Below are 25268 nucleotides of genomic sequence, written 5' to 3' on the forward strand. Positions count from 1 at the left end.
ATCCCTTAAAATAATTTTTTTTTTAATCATGTATTTGAGGGAGAACGAGAGAGAGCTTGCGGGAGGCCGCGGAGACAGAGACCCAGCCTCCCTGCTGGGCAGAGGCCCCCTCCTGGTTCATCCCAGGACCCCAGGATCAGGACCTGAGTGGGAGGCAGACGCTTAACCGAGCCACCCGGGCGCCCCTTCAGATCCTTTTCAGTCAAGATAGAGTAGCCCTCAGGCCGATAGAGTAGCTCAAGGCCGGGTTTTGAGCTGGTTACAGTATCTAGCCAGAATTTGGTAACATGCCTTTTGATTTCATTTATTTTTGGTTCATTTTTGGTGGGTGAGGTGGGCTGTCCAGGGTGGTGATATAAAGGCCTCTCTTAAAATGCAATTATTTACATAGAAGTGATTCTCATTTCATGGAAAACAAATACTAGCGCAGGTGGTGTGTGCCGGTAAGTAATTGAAGTTGGAAAGTAATTTCCTTGTGCCCTGACTGGGCAGGAATCTTCTTGAAGAAGAGAGTTGTCATTTTAAAGTTTTTCCTTCTTCCTGGATTCCTTGATTTGTGATGGCCAGTTCCTCCCATCAGTGACCTGTTTAATCCCCACCACATCAGTAAGCTATATCCAGTATAATGCAGTAAAATAGTTCTTATCGCCTAAAGTTGATTATTACTGTTGAAGCAGGGTTTTAAAACAATTATGTACTGTTACCCCAAATGATTTTGTCTATCACACACACACTTATAATAGCATTATCTGCTGTGCAGCATTCTTTTCTTCGTATTTTGGTGTCATTGCCACTTTCCTCCTTCCACTCTTTCCATAGTTCCTCTGTGGGTTAAGTGAGTATTAAATACTCGCTGCTGAGTTAATGTCACTCCCCACAGAATGCAAGCTTCCCTCAGTAGTTCACCTTGCTTCAAAGAAAGAGAAACTGCCAAATGGAAAAGTACTTTTGGGTGGCATCTTTCTGGAAATGTCCTGCTTCCTTTGCTGGCCATTATCTTCTTTATAGCAATCAGAGTTGTTGAAATGGAAACTTTGAGACAATAGTAATTATGGACAAGTGTACTTATGGCAAGTACAGTATCACTTAGAAAACTCATGTTAAAATTTTGTTTTACAAATTTGTTTAGCATGAAAAAAGCAGTGTCGCTGATAAATGCAATAGAAATAGGAAGGTTTCCACGGTTGCTCACCCGAATTCTTCAAAAACTTCACCTGAAGGTTTGTATTTTTCATTTCTGTAGTTTATAATACTTTCTTGTGATTGCACTGAAACTCTGTTTCTACTTGAGAAACTTTCTCCAAAGTACAGTGTTCCCCAGTGCTCACTGAGTCTATAGAAAATTTTGTAATGTCCCATCGTCAAAAATTTGGGAAACTCTCTCTTCGTTAAATTTAATCTTTTTTTTTTAAGGAACTTTTCAGAGAGTGTGTGTGTATACATATGCATGTATAAACATATTTATAAATATATAAATATTTATAATATAAGTATATAAAATATAAATATATTTTATGGTAGTGTTTACAGTAAACATTTAAGGGTGAATATGGTGTGCAAGATTTTCCAAACGTGTTTGACCTTGGAACTGTGATATTATGGTATATATTTTGGGACTCAGGTTCTGTGTAACATGCTTTGGGGAAATTCTGATTTCATTCTTCCTCTTAAAAATAATGATGTGGTTTTGCTATCACCCCAATATTTAATCTTTTATTGAATCTGTCTCTTCTATTTCAAGGGTGTGATTATTTTGGACATATTGATGTTTAGTGATTTACTCCTTGGTCACCAATCTAAGTTAACTTCTTTAATGCGTTGTGAAAATTTAATTCCATCCAATACATGTTTATGGAGCACCTAGTAACTAGTAACTGCTCTGCCTGGTGGTGCCAGGCGTCACCATTAAATGAGAACCTGAACTTTAAAATTTTTTTTTTTTAAATTCCAGTTAGTTATCATACTATGTAATGTTAGTTTCAGGTGTAGAATATAGTGGTTCAGCACTTCTGTACCACACCCAGAGAACCTGGACCACTTCCTCTTCCTTTTCCTGGGAGCCAACCGGCTTCAGAGCCCTTTCTTCATCTGATGTGTCTCTCAAATTCAAGTTCTCTTCATAGTCTTAGTTCAGATCCTTTATGTCCCTGCTGTAGAATGCATTAACTGTCTTCAAACTGGTATCTCTGCTCAAAGTCTTCTCCCTCCTGTTGTTGCTTCATGATGCTAGTCTATTTATCTCTCCAAATATTTTTTTCCTAAAAAACAAAAAAGCCCAGTTGATCATATCTTTTTGTTTGTTTGCTTGTTTGTTTTTAAAGATTTATTTATTCATGAGAGACACACAGAGAGAAGCTGAGACATAGGCAGAGGTAGAAGCAGCCTCCATGCAGGGAGCTTGATGCGGGACTCGATCCCAGGACCCTGGGATCACGGCCTGAGCCAAAGGCAGACGCTCAACTGCTGAGCCACCCAGGAGTCCCTGATCATATCTTTACAGTGTTTAAAGCCATCATCGACTTCCCATTACCCCATGGGAAAAAGTTCAAAATCTTTAGCATTGTATTATAATCACTTTATAATAATAGTATAATATGGCCACAAGCTATATTATTCCCACTTTGCAAGTGCTCCAATCACACTGTACTCTGCTCTTTTACTAGAACATGAACTTTTCTACCTCTGTGTCTGTGCATACACTCTTTTCCTTAACTGCAATGTCTTTCTTCCCTTCTTCAGTGAATAAACTAGGCATCTTTCAAGGATTTGGCCATCTCGCTCTCAATAATTTGTTTTCTATGCTTCTAAAACACTTGGTTCATTGTCACATCAGTTTAGTACAGCATAGTATTTGTTTTCTGATGGCAAAGTCTTTCGCTGACCTTGAATACCTTAATTATCATGTCTTACCCATCTTTACCTTTTCCATACCTAATACATTGGTGCTTATGGAGTCGGTGCTCAATAGCTATTCTTAGAGTTATTTCTTTTCCTTGCATGGAAAACAGAAAACAGATATAGGTCCTCAAATTCCTGGCTATAAGGAATCTGTGATGTAGAGGGAGAGACTAGACACCACAACCTAAGAGCAGCTCCATTCCCCGGTATTTGTGATTCCCAGTTTGTTTGCTCCCTCCAATACTGTTCTAATGGCTTTGTGTTACTAATTCATCTGTTCCTTACAGCAACTTTATCTTTCTACCTGCCCAGTCACTACTATTGTTTTGTCAAAACAACTTATTTGATGTATGTTAAAAGGAATCAGATTGACCAACTTGGAAGTTAAATTATAAATATTCATTGCATTTTGTGACTCAGGAATATTATTATAATATTCCTCATATTGATAAAATCTGGTACTATAGGTCATTATTTCATAATTTTAAAAAAGACTTTATTAGAGAGAGCGAGCACGCGTGGGTGCGCACACACACATGTCGGGGGAGGGGCAGGGGGAAGAGAGAGAGAGAAAATCTTAAGCATATTCCACCCTGGAGCCTCACATGGGGCTCGATCTCATGACCCTGAGATCATGACCTGAGCCAAAATCAAGAGGCAGATGCTTAACCGACGGAGCCATGTGCCCCTACGTGATTATTTCAAGAAGATGTATGGTAGTCACAGAAATCCTCCAACTTTTAAGCCAAAACATTTCTCTTGAGGTAAGTGATTGGCATTTTGGCCAAATTGGGTTCATGATTTTCCCAGTCATAAAACAGGTAGTAGGGACTAGGAGTTATGACTGACCTCCCAAAATATGCTACCTTTAGGTTCTAGTGCTGCTTCAGTTGAACAGCCATGTAGTTATTGTCCTAAGCTTTCAAGGCGGGGACTTGTGGAACTTCTGAAATTTCTCCACATTGCTGTTAGGGAGGGGCAGCCGTAAGGGAAAGGTGTTTTTAGTATGTGTGGATAAAGTAGTTATTTTTATGTAAAGTTATTCTGGTAGTTTATATTTTTCATACTTAATAAACCAGTGTCTTTAGGTCAGGGAGATTATTTTGAAAGAAGGGAGGTCAGGGAAAGAAGGGAACTGGTCAGAGGTTCTACTCAGTTTGGTAACCATCTTCTCTGATATTTTGGTTATCAAATTAATGTGTATAATGTGTAAGTCTTGAAAATTATGTATTCAAATTATAAAAAAGACTTAATTTCCTGTTCTATAGATGCTCTTTAAAAAAAAAAAGATTTTATTTATTGATTTGAGAGAGAGAGAGAGAGAGTATGTGAGAAAGAGAGAGAGAGCAAGAGCAGAGGGAGGGGCAGAAGGAGAAGCAGACCCCTGCAGAGCAGGATGCCCAATGCAGGTCTTGATCCCAGGATCTGGGACCATAACCTGGAGCCGAAGGCAGATGCCCAACTGACTGAGCCACCCAGGTACCCCTAGATGCTCTTGTAAATCACATTTTTGAAGAACTCATCAAAATAAAAATTACTTGAATAACTATTTGTTTTTACATGCTTTTCTTTTCTTTTTCTTTTTTTTTTTTTTTTTAAGATTTTATTTATTTATTCATAGACACAGAGAGAGAGAGAGAGGCAGAGACACAGGCAGAGGGAGAAGCAGGCTCCGTGCAGGGAGCCCGATGCGGGACTCTATCCCGAGTCTCCAGGATCACACCCCAGGCTGCAGGCAGCGCCAAACCGCTGTGCCACCAGGGCTGCCCTTTACATGCTCTTCTAACTAGAGTATTGTATACTTGAGGGCATGAAATGTATTTCTCTGTAGCACATAATAAATACTCAGTAAATATACTTGAATGAGGAAGGTGGACATTACTATTAATTACTGTCAACATTTTGGGGTTTTACCTTCTAGTATTGTTTTTTGTAAATGTCCATCTCTTTTGGTAGTTACTGTTAGTTTCCACCTCCTATAAATCATAGAACTTAAAATGATGATGATGGTTTTTTTTTAAATTTAAAATGAGCTTGATTTGGCATGATCCAAATATTGAGTTGTACTGTGATTCTTGAGATAATGAAATTTACAAACACATCAGTTTCTTTCACCCTGCATTCACTTTTTCTTTCAGTTTCTCATCCACATATGAATACATGAATCTCCAAATACTCTTCTGTTGAGTTTTTAAGTTTTGAATACTCGAATGTGTGCTAATAGCTTGCTTTTTATGTTGTAGGCTGAGAGCAGTTTCAGTGAAGAAGAAGAAGAAAAACTTCAGGCCGCATTTTCTCTAGAGAAACAAGATCTTCACTTAGTTCTTGAAACAGTATCATTCATTTTAGAACAGGTATTCTGAGTGCTCCATGCTTCCTAACCATGGTTCGTTTACTGCAGATTGGTACTGCTCTGATAGCTGTAAACATCGTATTTCTTCCAAAAAAGGGTACAGATGAAAGCTGCGAATATATTTTAATTGATAATTTTAATATAGTAAAAAAAATTTTGAATGTATGACTTTTTCCCTACCGTATTGCATTCTAGAAAACAATCTGCATGTTGAGTAGCATGAGTAAAGTATTTGACAGCATGAATCAAGACTTCACTGACTTGAGACGGGCATAAGACATTTTTGTTGTTACCTTGTTTGATAACTTAGAGAAATTTCTCTTATTTAAGAAATTTAATAAATGATTTTGGGGGATTTCTTTAACGAGAATGATAAATAAAACATTTAGAAGAGAAGTAGTTGTTAGAGGACCCTTTGTCATACTGTTTCTTCCCACTGAGCTGCCCTTTTGGTTCCCTAGTTTTTGTCTACATTCCAGTGCATTCAGTTTTCTTTCAAGTCCCACTCCTCTCACTGCCACCATGATCTTTCCCTGGGCAGCCTTCCCCTCATCTGGATCCCTTCTATCCTTGGCTTGTCAGAGTGGAGCACATTGTCACTTCCTGTATGTCAACCTTCATACAGGATTTTGAATCTGTGAGGGACCTATCAGATCTTTAGTTCCTCTTGTATAAACCTAGCACATTGCTGGGCTTAGAATAGAGTCTCACTAAATTCCTGAACGTTGACTTGGTAGAATATTTGTGAAATAAAAGTTTAAATAGTACTGTGGCTTCTAGAGTCTTGTAGAGAACAGATACTGTTAGGAAGACAAGCTCCCAGGCATCTACTACATATAGGCTTGATTACGGATCATGAAGGTGACTACAGTTCTTAATCCTGGTGAGTTTTCATTACTAGTAAAAGATAATCAGGTAGGACAGAGCAACCATGAAGTTTATGAAAAAAATTGTTCCAGAATGATGATAAGAAATAGATGTTACTAGAAATGTTTATAATATTTTATTATATATTACCTAGGAAGTTGATATTGATAATTTTGAGAAAGTGCTTCTTGGAAAACTTTTTCTTATTTGAGAAATAAATGTATATTTCTTTGTTTTTTTTTTTTAAGGTTTATTTATTTATTTGAGAGAAAGAGTGAATATGAGCAGAGGAAGGGCCAGAGGGAGAGAGAGAATCTCAGGCAGACTCCTTGTTGAGCAGGGAGCCTGACTGAGGGCTCAATTCCAGAACCCTGAGATCATGACCTGAGCCCAAGTCAGATGCTTGAAAGAACTGAGCCACCCAGGTGCCCTGTACATTTCTTTGAGATAGTTAAGTGAAATAAGGAAATGATATTTTAATTATGGTACCATTTACATAGCTACAAAAAAGTTTTTCCATGAAGTGGACTTAGGATTACTTAAAACACAGGCAAAAATGGAAAAGCATAGCCTGAATAATTTAGGCCTTTTAACCCTGCATCTTCCAGTTGTGTATATTATTACTGGTAAAATTTTTAAAACTCTGCAATAGAAATAGGAAATATTCATTTCATTCAAATCATTTAAAGATAATTTTGTATTTAATTATAATCTGAGGTCTCTGTATGAATCTTGGAGATATGTGTGATCTTTTTTTCCCTCTTGAATAGGCAGTGTATCACAACGTGAAGCCAGCGGCTCTGCAGCAGCAGTTAGAGACCATTCATCTCAGACAAGACAAAGCAGAAGCGTTCAGCAATGCTTGGTCTTCTATGGGTCACGAAACAGTTGAAAAATTCAGGCAGAGGATTCTTGCTCCCCACAAGGTAGAGGATTCTATTAACCGAAAGATATTTTTCAATAAGAATGGCAAAGATTGTTGTACCTTAAGGGTTTTAGAGTGGTAATGTTTTATGAGAGGTAGTCAGGCAAAAATAAAAAAAAGAATATATACAATATTCCTTTTATTTTTTACTTATTTTTAAAGATTTTATTTATTTGTTTGAGAGAGAGAGAACATGAGCAGGGAGGAGCAGCAGAGGGAGAGAGAGAAGCAGACTCCTTGGCTGAGCAGGGACTGCAATGCGGGGCCCCATCCTAGGATCCCAGGACCATGACCGAACGAAAGGCAGATGCTTAACTGACTGAGCTACCCAGGGGCCCCTATATACAATATTCTTGTAAGATTATTTCCAGACGTATTGGCTACCACAGTGTGATTTAGTTTTAGTTGCTAGTTTAAAATATGTTCGGTGACTTCAGAATGGGAATGAGACAGTCTTCCTTTTTTTGCTTTTCTGAGTACTCAGGCAGAGTTGTTTTTTTTTTTTTGTCAACTGTGTAGCTGTCTGTAAGACTTACTACATTTTTACTGAATAACATAATTACGTTGTTTTTGTGTGTCTGTGTTAGTGCGAGCAGCAGTTAGTGAACAAAGTGAACACTTAGGGACAAATGTAAAATAGCAGCAACATTCAGAGCTCTTCAGCTCTACCTTTAGTCACTGGAGGTTAAATGATCCCACAGATTTTGGCCTTTTTATATTAGATTCTATTGCATAACTGATTTTCAGATTTACAACCCACTCTGTTTTCCTGGGATGGGTCTCACTTGGTGTGGAATATCATCCTTTTTATATGTTGCTATTTGATTTGCTAATATTTTGTTAACAGTTTTTCCATCTGTGTTCATGGGAGATAATGGTTTCTTTGTGGTATCTTTGATGGTATCAGGGTAAGACTAGAATTGTGAAACAAGCTGGGAAGTGTTCTCTCCTCGTCTCTGATTTGCTAAAAGGATTTGTGAAGGATTGGTATAATTGTGCATTTTCCCCAGCATTCTCTGAGAGTTCTAGTACCCTGTTAGCACTTAGTATTGTCAGTTGCTTTTATCAAAGCTATTCATCTAAGGTTTGTGGTGGTATTTTGTGTTTTTAATTTGTGTTTTCCTAACAACAAATTATGTGGATGATCTTTTTATGCGCTTACTTGTCTCTGTATATTTTCATGAGTAAAACATCTGTTCAGAGCTTTTGCCTGTTTTTTCCATACTATCACAGATAAGGAAACTCCACGTTAGTAATCTAAAGGGCAGTCTCAGGTGTCAATCCCAGCATATGGAAATGCATGGGAGTGTTTTTGTTTTGGGTTGTTATAATATGGAGATAGTGTTTGATTTCTTTCTGTTGCGTTTTTTAATTCTTTATGTATTCTGGGCATGTGTCCTCAGATGGGATTTGCACATATTTTCTCCTCATCCATAGCTTCCCTTTTCCTTTTCCTAACAGTGGCTTTTGCAGAAGAAAAGCTTTTAATTCCAATGAAGTTTGCTTTATCAGTTAATTTCTTTTATTGATCCCGCTTTTGGTTTTGTATCTAAGAATTTGTAGCCTAATTCAGTGTTACAAAGATTTTCCCTTTTGTTTTCTTCTGCTTTATAAGTTAATGTTTTATGTTTAGCTCTAAGATCCCTTTTGAGTTAATTTGGTGTACGTTGCAGATTAAATTTCCTTTTTTTCTGCATAAATATGTTCATTTTAGATATTCATTTATACATGTCCAGCATAATATGTTGATAACATCCTTTGTCACTGAATTGCCTTGGCCCATTTGTCAAAAATCATTTGACAGACTTGTGTGTCTCTTTCTCTGGACACTGTTTTTTGGTTCCATTAACCTCTGTGTCTATCTTTATGCTTTTATGCCAATATCATACTGCCTTAATTACAGAAGCATTGTAGGAAGCCTTAAAATCAAGTATTGTGAGTTTGCTAACTTTAGGTTTTATTTTGTGTTTTTTTTTTTCATAATTGTTTGGCATATTCTAGTTTGACTTTTCATATAAATTTGAAAAGGAGCTTTTCAAAAAAATTTACAAAAAATCCAGCTGAGAATTTGATTGAGATTATGTTTAACTTATAGATAGATCACTTTGTGGAGAAATGACTTCTTAGTAGTATTGAGTATAGCTCTCTCACATATTTAGGTTGTCTTTGATTTGTTATAACAGCTTTGTTCATTTTTCAGCATATAAATTCAGTATGTATTATGTTAGACTTGTGCCTAAGTATTTTTTGTTTTTAGAGTTATTGTAAATGGTACTGTTTTTCATTTTATTTATTTATTTATTTATTTTTATTTATTTATTTATTTTTTAATGGTACTGTTTTTAAAATTCTGGGTTGTAGTTGTTTACTGCTAGTATATGGAAACACCGTTGATTTTTATATATTGATCTTGTCTTCTATGACCTGTCCATGAATAGAGACAGTCTGTTCAGGTTTTATTTGTTTTGCTCAGTGTTTTACTATTTTTATTTACCCTATTGCACTGAGTAGTACTTTTAATATGATGGTAAGTAGGACTCATAAGCCCAAACATCCTACCTTGTTTCCAGTTTTATTTATTTAGTTAATTTGTTTGCTTGTTTTAAGATTTTTTAAAAATAATCTGCACACCCAATGTAGGGCTCGAACTCAGGACCTTGAGATCAGGAGTCGCACATTGTGCTGACCGAGCCAGCTTGGTGCTCCACCTTGTTTCCGGTTTTGGAGGTGATGATTCAGTCTCTTACCATTACGTATGATGTAAGCTACAGGCTGTTAGAGAGTGCTCTTTATTATTGTCATTTCTCTCCTTTTTTTTTTTTTTTTAACTGCATTCTGAGAGTTCTCAGGTGTCCTCCACATCATGGCTTCATGTTTCATCATTTAAATTTCTACTTTTCTGTATATCCTGTACAGATTTTAGTTTTCCATTCTGTGTCCTTGAGGTTCTTCTTTCAATTTAGCAACCATTTCAATTTAGCAAAATCTGTACTTGCCTTTTAATATTTGCCTTTTTCTTTATATAATTTTCTTTCTTGAATTTATACAAGTACAGTATACTTATACACTTAAAAATATTTCTTCTTCCTGCTTCCATTAGTGTGTAATTTTTCAGTGTCTTTTGGATGATAGTTTTTTTAAAGTAATATTTTTTATCCAAATTATGTTGCATTATATTAACATCTAAGAAGTGGCTTAATCAGTTGTCATATAAAATATGCAAAGAGGAGGCTGTAAGGACATGATAAATTGTGTATTATTCCCTTAAGAATGCAGAAGATTCTTTTTCTATAAGAAAAATTCTTTTTCTATACACACACACACACACACACACACACCATGTGTCTTTATCCATTCATCTATTGGTGGACACTTATGTTGCTTCCGTATCTTGGCTATTCTAAATAATGCTATAATAAATAAAGGTACATATATGTTTTCAAATTAGTGTTTTAGTTTTCTTTGGATAGGTACTCAGAAAATTACTGAATCATATGGTATTTTTACTTTTACTTTTTTTTTTTTTTTTTAAAGTAAGCTCTATGCCTAATGTGAGGCTTAAATTCATGACCCTGAGATCAAGAGTCACATACTCTACAGGCACTTGGGTGGTTCAGTTGGTTAGGGTCTGCCTTCGGTTTAGGTCATGATCCTGGGGTCCTGGGGTTGAGCCCTGTGTTGGCTTCCTGCTTCTCTCTCTCCCTCTGCCCCTCCATCCTTTCATGCACTCTCTCTCTCTCTCTCTCTCTCAAATAAATAAATAAAATCTTTTAAAAAAAGTCCAATACTGTACCAATTGAGCTGGCCAGGGGCCTCTCTATTTTTAATTATTTGAGGCAACTCTATACTGTTTTCCAGAGGCTGCACAAATTTACATTCCCACCAGCAGTGCAGGAGGAGGGTTCCTTATTCTCCACATCCTCATCTTGTTACTGTCTTTTTGATTCTCTCCATTCTAACAGGTGTAAGGTGATATCTCAGTGTGGTTTTGATTTGCATTTCTCTGATGATGAATGATGTTCAGCATCTTTTCATGTATCTGTTGGCCACATGTAGGTCTTTGGAAAAATGTCCAAGTCATTTTTTAATCAGATTGTGTTTTTGGTGTTGAGTTTTATAAGTTCTTTATTTTGGGTATTAGCCCCTTATCAGATACATCATTTTTGAATATCTTCTCCCAGTCAATAGGTTTTCTTTGCATTTTGTTGTTGGTTTCTTTTGCTGTGCAAAAGCTTTTTATTTTGATGTAGTCCTAGCAGTTTATTTTTGCTTTTATTTCCCTTGCCTGAAGAGACATATCTAAAAAATAATGTTGCTGCGGCTGATGTCAAAGAAATTTACTGCCTATGGTTTCTTCTAGAAATTTTATGGTTTTAGTTTCACATTTATTTCTTTAATGCATTTCAAGTTTATTTTAGTGCATGATCTAAGAAAGTGGTCCAGTTTCATTCTTTTGTGTGTAGCTGTCCAGCTTGCTCAGCACCATTTATTGAAGACACTGTCTATTCTCCCTTGTATATTCTTGCCTCCTTTGTCATAAATTGATTGACCATGTAATTGTGGGTTTCTTTCTGGGCTCTCTATTCTGTGTCATTGATCTCTGTGTCTGTTTTTGTGCCAGTACCATGCTGTTTTTGTTACTAATGCTCTATAGTATATCTTAAAATCTGTCATTGTATTTCCAGCAGCTTTGTTCTTCTGTCTTAAAATCATAGCAAACATTTCATGTATTTATTGTAGGCCAAATGCTCTGCTAAGTGCTTTGTATCTTGTAAAACCTTTTAATAGTTATAGTTTATATTGAAAATAAAATTGAGGCTTAGAGGGACTAAATAACTGGTTCAGGATCATGCATCTGAATAAGTGGCAGAGCAGGGATTTGGCAAAAGTAGTCACACTCCTACACCATGATAGTATACGTCTACCTAGATGTTAGCTACACAGTTTTTCTGTGTCAGGCACAATTTTACTATGTAGGGTGGTTTACAGAGTTTTCTGTGTATGTATGATATCTTTGAAAAGGAAGAAAATAATACTTTATAAAGGGTATCTTTACCACCTTATCGCGCTTGGTCTGTGGTGAAGCTTACATGAGAATCAGGTCTGTTTCTTAAGCTTTGTTCCTTTTAAATCATGCTACCTCCTGCAGCTATAATGCTGTCTTCCTTTTTGGCTCTGATAACTATTTAGGCTGTGTGAAAATAGATAGTGTCATTTAAATAGCAACAAAAATATATGGCAGAGACTTCTTACGTAGTGAACGAAAGGTGTATCTATAATGACTGTTGGTTTGGGTAATTTAGGGGCTCACTTGCATGAACTCTCTATGTAGTACTTGCAGTGGAACATCTGTGGGTAATAATTATAAATTCAAATTGTCAGATTCGGTTAAGTAATAAGTTAAAAAATCAAAGGTGCTTATTTTTAATTTTTAAAAACACCCCTTTTTGTCTTTTATTATTTAGGTCCAGTAAGTCAGAGGCAGACTGAAAATTAATCTTCATGATAGATTTTGCCAGATATGATTGAAGGGATTTTTAAATTTTATCCCATCTCACTTTTTTTTTTTTTTTAATATACCTTATCTCTTTGGAGACTTGATACTGAAATGTCACCACCACTTATTCGAATTTTGTTTTCTTCCCTCTTATCACTGTTGCCTGTGTCAGCAGTGCCCTCCTAACAGGCTTTTTGTTAATTTTTTTGTTATAATGCCTGTGTTACAACATTTATTAAATTGTGAATTTCCCTTGAGATAGAACTTGAATACCGTATTCAGTTTTACTCGTAAAATTCTGTTTAGAGTTCCTTTACATTTATTCCTACTCTATAAAATGTAAAAACTTCTATTTCAGTTATTACTGACATATTTGTCTGTTCTCTGAGACTGTAAAGTGGCAGAGCTGGGATTTGACACAAGTAGTCGCATTCCTAAGCCATTAGTCTATACTACAACCTAGGTGTTAGCTGCGTAATTTTTCTGTGCCCTGTGATTTTACAAAATATTTTGTATAATTTTTCCCCAAAATAATTTTACGTTTTAAGTTAACTCTGCTCCTTAGTTAGTAACAGATGTGATGATGAGAAATGCATGTAAGGCATATGTTAAGCACTCTGAGTAGCCTGCTCCTTTTCTTAAAATGCACTTTTGTGTTTGTTAGAGGTTTTTTTTTTTTTTTTTTTTTTTTAAGATTTTATTTATTTATTCATGAGAGACACAGAGAGAGGGAGGCAGAGACTCCCAGGATCACACCCTGGGCCGAAGGCAGGCACTAAACCTGAGCTGAGCCACCCAGGGATCCCCTGTTTGTTAGAGTTTTTAAAAATATATTTGACACTTAAATTTGTTTGGAATACGTTTAATGTGAATTTCTCCCGTTAAGAATGTTCTTAACTTTACCAAATACCTGGTGAATTTATTCATAATATTTATTCATTTCATTGTACACTAGTGAAATTTCATCGTATCTTCTTCCAGGTTCTTGAGAAAATTCCATTTAAAGATGGATAGCCAATATTTCTAAAATCATAATCTTCTATGACATTCTTAAAAATATATCTCTTTAGGGACACCTGGGTGGCTCAGTGGTTAAGCATCTACCTTCAGCTCAGGGTATGATCCTGGAGTTCTGGGATCAAGTGCTGCATTGGGCCTCCTGCATGGAGCCTGCTTCTCCCTCTGCCTGTGTCTCTACCTCTCTCTCTCTCTCTGTGTGTCTCTCATGAATAAATAAAAAAAAAAAAACTTAAAAAAATATGTCTCTTTAAGGCCATTATAGTACAATACACTTTGTTAAGTGTAACAGCTAATTGTTTGCTTCATTTATTGTTAAATACCTGTTTTTTATATGGAGTATAAGAAATTAGACATTTGGATTGGATACTTGTAAATTTACTGTATTATTTTGCTTTAGCATTTTTTAAAGTATCATATTTCATTTCTTTTAGAATTCTAAGGATGGATGAATAGCGTTATGTAAAGAGGGCAGGAACAGTGTACTTCATGGAGCTAAATCTTGAAGCACAGAGAGCTATGAATGCGTGTTTGAACACTTCTTCAAGATTTAAATATTTATTATCATCTGCATTTATGGAAAAAGTATTTTGTTGTAATTATATCCACGTACAAGTTGAATTTATGCCTCTGTGTTGTTTAGTTATTGGCATGTTATGAATCAAGTGAAAGACATATTTTTTCATGTGCTGGGATTGACTGAGTATAAATGTTTGTGAGGTTTAAATACTGCTAGATTTGTTTATTGCTTTTTATTGAAATGTAATTTACCTGTAGTAAAATGCACAGATTTTAAGAGTTCAGTCAGTGAGTTTCAGAAATTATATACACCTCTTTAATCACCATCCATAACAAAATAAAGAAAATTTTCATCCCCTGAAAAATGCCCAGGTGTTGATTCCTCTACTCTTGCCCTCACTTTCTGTCATCACAGATTGGTTTTGTCTGTTCTTGGATTTAATGTACATGGACTCAAATGTCTTACTCATACCTCTTCACATAATATTTTTTTGGATTCATTCATGTGGTTACTTATATCAGTCATTTTCTTTGTTGCTGAGTGGTACTTCATCATATAAAAATATCAGTTTGTCTGTCTATGCTCCTGTTGATGGACATCTGGGCTGTTTCCAGTTTCAGGATTATGAATAGGGCTGTTATGAACATTTTGTGTACAAGTCTTTCTGTGGACAGATATTTTCATTTTTCTTGGGTCAATACTGTGGAATGGGTTTGCTGACCCACAGGGCCAAATCTGAGGCTTTCTCTTAGTTTGAACAGTCTGTACTGTGTCATAGAAATGTGAATCTGTTACTATGTGTGCTTCCTGTCTTAAATGAGTTGAATTCCCTTAACTTCTACCAGCTTTTAGTTCTTACCCAATGCTTTCAAATCATTTTTTAAAAAAATGTTTTCTCTTTGGGGCACCTGGGTGGCTTGGTTGGTTCAGTGTCCAACTCTTGATTTTAGCTCAGATCCTGATCTCAGGGTCTTGAAATCAAGCCCCATATCAGGCTCTGTGCTGAGCCAGGAGTCTGCTTGACATTCTCTCTCTCACTCTCTAGTTGCCCCTCCCCCACTCTCTAAAGAAATCATAATAAAATAATGTATTTTGTCTAGTGGTTATAATTTTTATTTGTAAAAAGGGTAATATGATATAAACTGTGTCCTACCATTACCAGATTAGGAACTTTAAAAGTGATTTTTTAAAATTCTAAGTCTTATTTTATACCTCCTTTGCTCCAAATCCACCAAAAGCTTTCCATGGGTTAACAGTAGAAGTCAAATTTCTTATGATTGCTTTTAAGGTTACTCCTAATCCATAACCCCCTCAGTCCACCACCTTATCTTGTTGACCTTCACCTCTTAACATCCTTCACCTGCCTGACTTTGGTCACTGCCAGTCTCTTTACTTGAGAAGCTCTTCTCCTAGAGGTTCATATGGCTGGCTTCCTTTTTCAGCTGTTTGTTCTGATGTCACATTTGTCATTGCGTCTTGCCCTGGTCATCACAGTGAAAAGCACTCACACGTCTATGGTACTTTCTTACTTCATTTTTTTAACATAACATATATTCCTGTGTGGCACGTTATATATTTTGCTTGTCTGTTTTTACAGTTCTTTGTCTCTATTACTATACTGTAAGCTCCACAAGAGCAGTTGTTCACTATTATATTTCCATTACTTTAAATAGCCCTTGGAGGACAGTGGGTTCTTAATAAATAGTTGTTGAATTAGTAAACAATAATATCTCTGCTCTACAAATTGTGGCGTTTTGAAGTGCAGTGTATTAGATTTTCTTATAAAGAAGGATTATTTGTATTGATTGGTGGAGAAAGAACAAATAAGGGAGTGGGTTTCTTTATTTCCTAGTATTCTCTCTCTCTCTCTCTCTCTTTTTAAGAATTTAGAGAGAGTGTGTGCAAGTAGGAGAAAGGGCAGAGGGAGAGTAAGAGAGAAAATCTCAAGCTGACTTCACTATGAGCATGAAGCCTGTCACAGGGCTTGATACCATGACCCTGAGATCATGACCTGAGCCGAAACCAAGAGTCAGACACTAAACCAACCAAGCCACCCAGGTACACCTATTTCCTAGTATTCTTTTTTTTTTTTTTTTTAAGTTTATTTATTTTAAGTAGTCTGCACCCCCATCATGGTGCTCATACTCACGACCCTTAGATCAGGAATTGCATGCTCTTCTGACTGAGCCAGCTGGATGCCCCACCCAGTATTCTTTTGTGTTTTCGCTTTGGTTGTACTTCAAACCTTTTGTGGTTCATTTATTTCACAACTCTTGAGTTTTGCTGGAATACTTGGCTTAACCATTTACATTTTTCCCTTTTTAAAAGCGGAAATGCAGGAAGAATTGCTTTAGCTTAAAACTGAGATTCTCCAGGAAAAGAAGGTAATGTCATTAGCTGTATTGCAGCAATCAATTTAAAGAGCTTTATTTCTAAGAGACTCTTAATCATTCTTATTTGAAACAGAAATGTGTTCTCTGCTTTATAAATTATTGCCTAAAACCAGAACCATTAACAAATTAAAGATTTTACTAATGCCAAAAATTGCGTCGTTAGCAAAATTACTCTTATTATGTGCATAGTATTCAAGGATTGCTAAATCGAGTTGATGTACTTTTCAGAGTGTTGCCAATTGTGAGAGCATTAGTTAAATGACAGTGTCCTCAAACTTACGCTATTATTCTCATATGTTCTTGGTATGCAGCAGTGGCCAACAGTTTGAAGGATGGTTCATTGATGTTTTCCCTCATCACTTTACAGCTTGGGTGTGAAGACCATATGATTAGGTATTTTGGCCACGTCTGTGAGTCAAGGAGTATGATTAAGTTCCATGCGACCCTAGTGGCGAGACTAGGTTGACTTTAGTCGCATCTGAACTTAAGGATTTAGGTTGGGAAGTATCCCTAAGTTATGATATGTATAAGAAAGCATTTGTACCTCTTATTATGATTTGGTGTAGCAGCAGCAGTAAAGAAGGGCATTGATTTAGTCACTTTTGGATTTTTGATGTCTTCTGGAGAGTGCCTAATGTGTGTCCCTTTGTAGTATGATTTATGCAGTATGTTTTGTCAAGGTGGGCAGTCACCTAGGGTGCAGATTAACTCCAATATTAATTCAAGGCATTTATCTGTTTGCATCTTTTGATATATGCTCATGTGCTCCCATCTATGTAGTATGGATGCTGTATTGCCTAATAATTATCTCTGGATCCTGGCATTGTCTTTGTGTACTTACAGATGTCACAACTGAAAATTCTTTCATAGGACTTGGGAAGTTGTGTGGTTTGGTCCTTGGAGACCTATTGCCCCCTATTCTTGCCAATGATCAGAGGATGACATAGAGGGTGACAAGAGGGGGCAGCTGAACAACATATAAATAGCTAGTTGTCCCAGCATCATTTACCTGTCATCTTTGTCAGAAGTCAATTGGTGTGTCTATATTTCTATTCTTTTGCCTGTGGCACATTATCTTTATTGCTGTGGCTTTATTATAAATCTTGAAGTCAGGTAATGTATCTCTTCCAAACCTGCTTTGACTTTTTTAGGTTATTTCCATTCCACTTAAATTTTAGAATCAGTTTGTCAATTTCTATAGAAAGTGCCTGCTGGGAATTTCATTGGATTGCCCTTAATCTGTGGATCACATTTGGTAGAACTGACATTTTAACAATATTAAGCCTTTAAATTCATGAACATGGTATATCTCCATATACTGGTACCTTCTTTAATTCATTCCAGTAACTTGTAGTTTTTCAATGTCCAGGATTTAGTCAGATTTTTTAAAGTGTATCCCTGTGCTATAGACTGAATATTGGTGTCTTCCCAAAATTCATATTTTGAAACTTAGCCGAAGGTGATTATACACTAGGAGGTGGGGCCTTTGGAAGGTGATTAGTTTATGGGGGCAGAATCCTAATGAGTGGGATTATAAAAGAAACCAGAGAGAGCTGCTTTATCCCCTTCTGCCATGTGAGAACACAAAGAGAAGTCAGCAGCCCTCACCCCACCATGGCGGCACAGTGATCTTGGACTTCCAGCCTCCAGAACGGTGAGAAATTTTTATTATTAAGCCACATAGTCTATTGTATTTTGTCATAGCAGCTGGAACAGACCAAGACACTGTGTATTGCCATGATTTTGCTTGCTACTACAAGTGGGATTGCATTTTTGATATTTTCTAGTTGTTTCTAATATCTTGAAATACTGTTGATTTTTCACGTTAATCTCATGTGCCACAAGTTTCCTCAAGTCACTCACTAGTTTCTGTAGCTTTTTAGTAGATTACTTAGGATTTTTTACAGACATGATGACATGTTACATCAAAATTGTTTTTGTACATGTTTGTCTTCATCACTATACTTGGAACTTTGAGAGCAGAGATTTTAAAATTACTCATTTTTATGTCACTAGTGCCTAAGATGGATATAAGGCAGATCCATATTCCTTTGGTTTTTCTTCTTCTTTTTGTAATCATATTTGCTACTTTCTCTTCATTTCCACAATTTTGCATAATGCGCCAGCACTCAGTCCCTAGTTTTCTTCTATTTTCTTTTGTACCTTCCCTGGCAATTTCATCTAGACATCAGGGCTTACATGTTACTTTATAAAATTCTTTTTCTAGCCTGGGCCTGCCTACTTAGTAATTTTATTGGGTGTCTTATAGGCATCTCAGACTTAACATTAAAAAAAATAAACAAATTGATCCTTGGATCATTCTTCTTGAAACTATTACTGTAGTTTTTTCATTTCAATTAATGGTGACATTGCTTTGATTTTCTCTATGTGCACAAGCCAGCCTTTATATCATTTTGCCATTATTTAAAAATGAAAAAACCAGTTTGAAAGTCTGATTCTCATGATAAGAAATGGAGGTCTCTTAAACTTAATGGAATTTACATAAAGATAGGAAACATTAATACCGTGAAAGCATCAAGCTTTTTCTCAAATTGGATACTTGTGTGTAGGATGATATCTATGTATGTAATAAAGAAAACTGCATGGATACAATGATGGAAATTGAAGATTTGTCTTAATCCTAAGATATTACCTGTCTTTAACCATTGGGTAAGGGAACTTGACTTTGTTACGTTTTGAGTTTTAGATACTCCTCCAGTTAGGAAAAAAGTAGGGAACCACTTGCATTGCTTCTGTTAAACTACTTGGTAATTTAATCACCATTTACAATGTTATTCTGTTTGCAAATTCATTCTAAGTTCTACATGAGATGTTTTAGAATGCAGCTTTGTAACTTGGGCACAACCAGCTTAAAAATGGGGAATAAAATTTGAGATCTCCTGGAGGGCCTCCAAATGATAGACTGTTTAACATTTTGCTGATATGATTAATGGATCTTTTTGAGCTGATTTTAAGTACCTTCTTCATAGTTAATAGCAATTTCTTTCCAAAGAAAAGAAGGTAAAAAATTGAGGAATAAATCATCTGTATACTCTTATTGGTACACAGAATGTTTCCACTGAAATGTACTCCTAAATTGGTGGTGTCATCTTGTGTCCTTTGGCAAACCCTGTATCTCTTTTGCCTGAGGAAATAAATCTCCATACAGTATAATTGAAATAGAGGAAACTTCTCTGTTTTAGACAAATGTAAAATTACTGACTCTATCATTTTAAACAAAGATTAATTGCATAAACATACATGTACCTGTGCTATTATTCAGGGATCATAAATATGACCTTTTATATATTCAGAAATTGATTTTTCCAGCATGTATTGGTTTCTTGGTGATACATATTTATAATGAGAAATGCTTCAAAGAAGCTAACCTTACTAAACGTATTACACTGAATTGAAAAATCCCCTTCTCCCCTGTGTGAAATTTGCAAAGGAAGATCTTATCTCATGCTTCATTTTTATATATATAAATTTTAGAAACAAAGAATGTGGAAAAGCCAATTAGAATCATAGGGACCGGGCAGCCCCAGTGGCTCAGCGGTTTAGCGCCGCCTGCAGCCCAGGGTGTGATCCTGGAGACCGGGGATCGAGTCCCACGTTGGGCTCCCTGCATGGAGCCTGCTTCTCCCTCTGCCTGTGTCTCGGCCTTTCTCTCTCTCTGTGTCTCTAATGAATAAATAAATTATTAAAAAAAAAAAAAAGAATCATAGGGACCTTGTAGAATGGTAGATTTTCTTTGAATGTCATAATCATGTACCCAAGGATGAGGTATAAATATGAATTTAGCAGAATTTTCATAATTATTTACATTTACTAATTCTCTTTCTCTAATTTATGCTGTTCCTAAGTGAACTAGCCTTTTGATAATGATAGATATACATGCAGTAGTAAGAAGTAATAGAGAGGGATCCCATGTACCCTTCACCTAGTTTCCCCTAGTGATAACATCTTGAGTAACTATAGTACAATATCATAAGCAGGACATTGACATTAATACAGTCAAGATACAGAGCATTTTCATTACCACAAGGTTCACTCAAGTTACCTTTTATGGCCATACCCACTTCCTTTTCATGCCCATCCCACACCCTTCAGGCAACCATTAATTTCTTTTGTATATCTATAGTTTCTGTGATTTCAAGAAGTATAATATAAATAGAATCATACAGTATGCAATGTTCTGGGATTGACCTTTTTCATACTTACCATAATTCTCTGGATATTCATTCTGGTTGTTAGAGTTTTGTCTTGTTTTGCTTTGAGAAAGGAGGAGGTGGGAGTAGGGACTGAGGGAGAGAGAATCCTAAGCAGACTCCTGGCTAAGCATGGAGCCCAACACAGGGCTTGATCTCATGACCCTGAGATCACAACCTGAGCCAAAATCAAAAGTCAGACTCTTAACCAACTGAGCCACCCAAGCACCCCTGAGGTTGTAGAGGTATTAATAGTTCATTTCTTTTTATTGCTATGTAGTATTCTCTGGTATATATATAAAACAGATTGTTTAAGCATTTAGCTTTTGAAAGATAGCTGAATTGTTTCCAGTTTTTGTTGGTTGCAAATGAAGTTGCCATAGACATTTGTATATAGGTTTTTGCATGAGCATAAGTATTTATTTTTCTAGAGTATACTCATGAGTACAATTGCTGGGTGATACATGTTTCATTACATGTTTTGTTTTATAAGAAATTCTCAAACCCTTTTCCAGAGTGGCTATATCATTTTGCATTCTGATCAGCAGTGTATAAGGGATCCATTCCCTCTACATCCTTGGCAGCATTTGGAGTTGTCACTATTTTTTATTTTAATTATTCTGATAGGTGTGCAGTGATATCTCATTGTGGCTTTAATTTGCATTTCTTGGATAGCTAATGATGTTGAATATTTTTTCTTGTATTTATTTTGCTATCTCTATATCCTCTTCAGTGAAATGTTTCTCTGCCTTTTGCACATTTTCTAATTGGATCACTTCTTTAAAAAAAAAAAAAAGAACTATTAAGTTTTGAGAGTTGTTTATATATTTTGGAGACTAATCCTTTCAGATGTGTGATTTGCAGATGTTTTCTCCCAGTCTGTAGTTTGACTTCTCATCTTTCTTAATTAGGGTCATTTGCAGAGCAAAAACTTTCACTTTGTTGAAGACCAGTTTATCAGTTTTTCTTGGAATGGACTTCTGTTTTTTTTTAAAGATTTTATTTATTTATTCATGAGAGACACAGAGAGAGGCAGAGACATAGGCAGAGTGAGAAGCAGGCTCCATGCAGGGAGCCTGATGCGGGACTTGATCCTGGGACTCCAGAATCACGCCCTGAGCCAAAGGCACTCAACCCCTGAGCCACCTAGGTGTCCCTCTTGGAATGGATTTGCTTTTGGTATTGTGTCTCAAAACTTTTTCCCTTGCCCTAGACCCTAGACCATTTAAGCACTTTGGCTTAGTGGTTTTTTTTTTTTTTTCCTAAAAAATTTGTAGTTTTGGGCAGCCAGGGTGGCTCAGCGGTTTAGTGCCGCCTTCAGCCCAGGGCATGACCCTGGAGACCCGGGATCGAGTCCCACATCAGGCTCCCCCACAAGGAGCCTGCTTCTCCCTCTGTCTGTGTCTCTGCCTCTCTCTCTCTCTCTCTCTGTGTCTCTATGAATAAATAAATAAAATCTTTTAAAAAAATTTGTAGTTTTATATTTTTTTATTTATGTCCATCCATATCCCTTTTGAATTAATTTTTATATACGGTATCTGAGTTGGTTGAGGTTAATTATTTTGCCTGTGATTCTTGAGGTTCTCAGATCATTGATTTGAGATTTTTTTCCTCTTTTCAAATTTAAGTATTTGGTACTTTAAGTTTTCTTCTCAGCATTGCTTTAGCTATATCCCATAATTTTGATATGTTGTGTTTTTTATTTTCTAATAGTTCAATGTATATATGGGTTTTCCTTGAGACAGAATGATTATTTAAAAGTATGTTGTTTAGTTTCCAAGGGAGATTTTCCTCTTTCTGTTATTGATTTCTAGTTTAGTACCATTGTGGTCAGAAAACACATTCTGTATGATTTCATTTCTTTTTATTTGTTAAGCATACGTTTTATGGCCCAGAATATGGTTTGTCTTGGTATACATTTTGTGGGTGTTTGAAAAGAATATGTATTCTGATGTTGTTGAGTGAAGTGTTCTATAAATATCAATTAGATTCTTTTGGTTGATGATGTTGTTGAAGTCTTCATATCCTTGCTGATTTTCTGTCTAGTTATTCTAATATCAGTTGTTGAGAAATAAGTTTTGAAGTCTATAACTACAGTTGTGGATTCCTCTAGTTCTTTTAGTTCTATTAATTTTTGCTTGACATATATTGTAGCTCTAAGACCTTTAGCGTTGTTATATCTTGGTGTATTGGTCCTTTTATTGTTATATAATGTCTTTCTCCACTTTGGATAATTTTATAGCCCCCACCCCACTTTGTTTTGATTAATGTTTGCATGATACATCTTTTTCCATCATTTAACTTTCAAACTGCTCACATTATCTTCAGTGTGTTTTTCTCTAGACAGCATGTCGTTGTGTCATTTTTAAAAAATGAGATCCAGTTGGTCTATAACATTATATCTGTTTCAGGTATATTGTAATGATTCAATATTTGTATACATTGTGAAGTAAACACTATAGTAAATCTAGTCCATATATAGTTATCAGTTGTTTTTCTGTGATAAGGGCTTTTAAGATACACTTTCTTAATAACTTTCAAATATATGATATAGTAGTAGTAACTGTAGTACCATGCTGTCCATTTCATCTCCAAGAATTATTTATTTGATAAACTGCAAGTTTGTAGTTTTTGATTACCTTCATTCGTTTTACCCATCTCCCTCCCCAATAGTCCTCTGACAACCTGTGGTTGTCATTCTTTGTAGCAATAGGTTTGGTGGTGGTGGTTGTTGTTTTTAGATTCCACATATAGGTGAGGTCATACGGTGTGTCTTTCTGAGCCTGACTTATTTCATATAATGCCCTCAGAGTTCACCCATGTTGTTGCAAATGGCAAGATTTCCCTTTTTTGTTATTGTGGTAGAATAATATTCCTCTGTGTGTGTGTGTGTTTCACATTTTCTTTAGCCATTTAGTGGTCTATGGGTGCCTAGGTTGTTTCCACATCTTGGCTATTGTACAATGCACATGGGGTTGTGGATATCTTCTTGAGTTTGTTTAGATAAATATCCAGAAGTGGAATTGCTGGATCATATGGTAGTTCTATTTTTAATTTTTTTGAGGAACCTCCATACTGTTTTCCATAGCAGCTATACCAATTTACATCCTCATCAATAGTATACGAAGGTTCCCTTTTCTTTGTATTCTTACTAACACTTGTTATTTCTTGTGATTTTGATAGTCATTCCAACAGGTTGAGGTGATATTGTGGTTTTGACTTGTATTTCCCTGATGATTCCTGATGTTGAGTGCCTTTACATGTACCTGTTGGCAATATATATATTTTCTTTGGAAAAATGTCAATTCATATCTCTGCTCATTTTTAAGAGATTATTTATTTATTTATTTTGCAGTTTTGTGAGTTCTTTATGGATCTTGGATCCATATATGATTTGCAAATATTTTCTCCCATTTGGTGGGTTGTGTTTCCATTTGGCTGGCAATTTCCTTTGCTGTGCAGAAGATTTTTACTTTTAGTCCCACTAGTATATTTTTGCTTGTGTTGTGTTTGCTTTTGGTGTCAAATCCAAAAATTCCTCACCAAGAATGATGTCAAGGATCTTACCACTATGTTTTCTACTAGGGGTTTTAGGTTTCAGGTATTATGTTAAAGGCTTTAATGTATTTTGAATTCGTTTTTGTGCATGATGTAAGATAGTGGTCCAGTTTCATTCTTTTGAATGTGGCTGTTCAGTTTTCCCAACACTGTTTACTGAAGAGATTGGCCTTTCTCTGTTATATTTTTGACTTCTTTGTTGTAAATTAATTGACCGTATATGTGTGGACTTGTTTCTGGACTTTGTAGTGTGTTCCATTGACCTGTGTGTGTGTGTTTCTATGCCAACATCGTGTTTTTGATTACTATAACTTTGTAATATAGTTTGAAATCAGGAAGCATGTTGTCTCTTAGCTTTGTTCTTTCTCAAGATTGCTTTGTCTGTTTGGAGTCTTCTTTGGTTCCATATAAATTTTAGGATTGCTCTATTTCTGTAAAAATACCATTAGAATTTTGATAGAGGCTCTTTTCCTCCCCGGCTGCTTGAAGCTCGGCTGCCATCATGAACGACACAAACTATCCAGACCAGGAAGTTCATGACCAACTGACTGCTTCAGCGGAAACAGATGGTCATTGATGTTCTTCACCCTGGGAAGGCAACAGTACCTAAGACAGAAATTCGGGAAAAACTAGCCAAAATGTATAAGACCACACCAGATGTCATATTTGTATTTGGATTCAGAACCCATTTTGGTGGTGGCAAGACAACTGGCTTTGGCATGATTTATGATTCCTTGGATTATGCAAAGAAAAATGAACCCAAACATAGACTTGCAAGACATGGCCTGTATAAGAAGAAAAAGACTTCAAGAAAACAGCGCAAAGAACGCAAAAACAGAATGAAGAAAGTCAGGGGGACTGCAAAAGCCAACGTTGGTGCTGGCAAAAAGTGAGCTGGAGATTGGACAACAGAAGGAGTAAAGACTCTGCAGTGGCTTTATCTGTGGTGATTGTGCAGATTTTTCACGAGAGGATTAATAAACTAAGAACGTTAAAAAAAAAAAGAATTTTGATAGAGAATTCATTGAA

The 25268-nt window shown here is 36.0% G+C and overlaps 1 protein-coding gene and 1 pseudogene across 4 annotated transcripts in view; both read left to right on the forward strand.

The window, feature by feature from the left end:
* COMMD10 (COMM domain containing 10) overlaps window positions 1-25268 on the forward strand; it is a 185149-nt gene that overhangs the window by 503 nt on the left and 159378 nt on the right. For 3 of the 4 annotated variants that reach the window (XR_005366529.1, XM_038551854.1, XM_038551855.1), the window contains exons 2-4: window positions 1130-1220; window positions 5142-5252; window positions 6889-7044. Coding sequence is in view for 3 of the 4 variants with exons in the window: in XM_038551854.1 (XP_038407782.1) it covers window positions 1130-1220; window positions 5142-5252; window positions 6889-7044 (358 nt within the window). In the remaining variant the exon portion in view is untranslated. The remainder of the gene's footprint in view (window positions 1-1129; window positions 1221-5141; window positions 5253-6888; window positions 7045-25268) is intronic. The other variant, XM_038551856.1, reaches the window with a different exon arrangement.
* On the forward strand, window positions 24755-25147 carry LOC119876774 (annotated as a pseudogene).

The sequence above is a fragment of the Canis lupus genome, chromosome 11 (assembly GCF_011100685.1).
Source record: "Canis lupus familiaris isolate Mischka breed German Shepherd chromosome 11, alternate assembly UU_Cfam_GSD_1.0, whole genome shotgun sequence".
Taxonomy (NCBI): domain Eukaryota; kingdom Metazoa; phylum Chordata; class Mammalia; order Carnivora; family Canidae; genus Canis; species Canis lupus.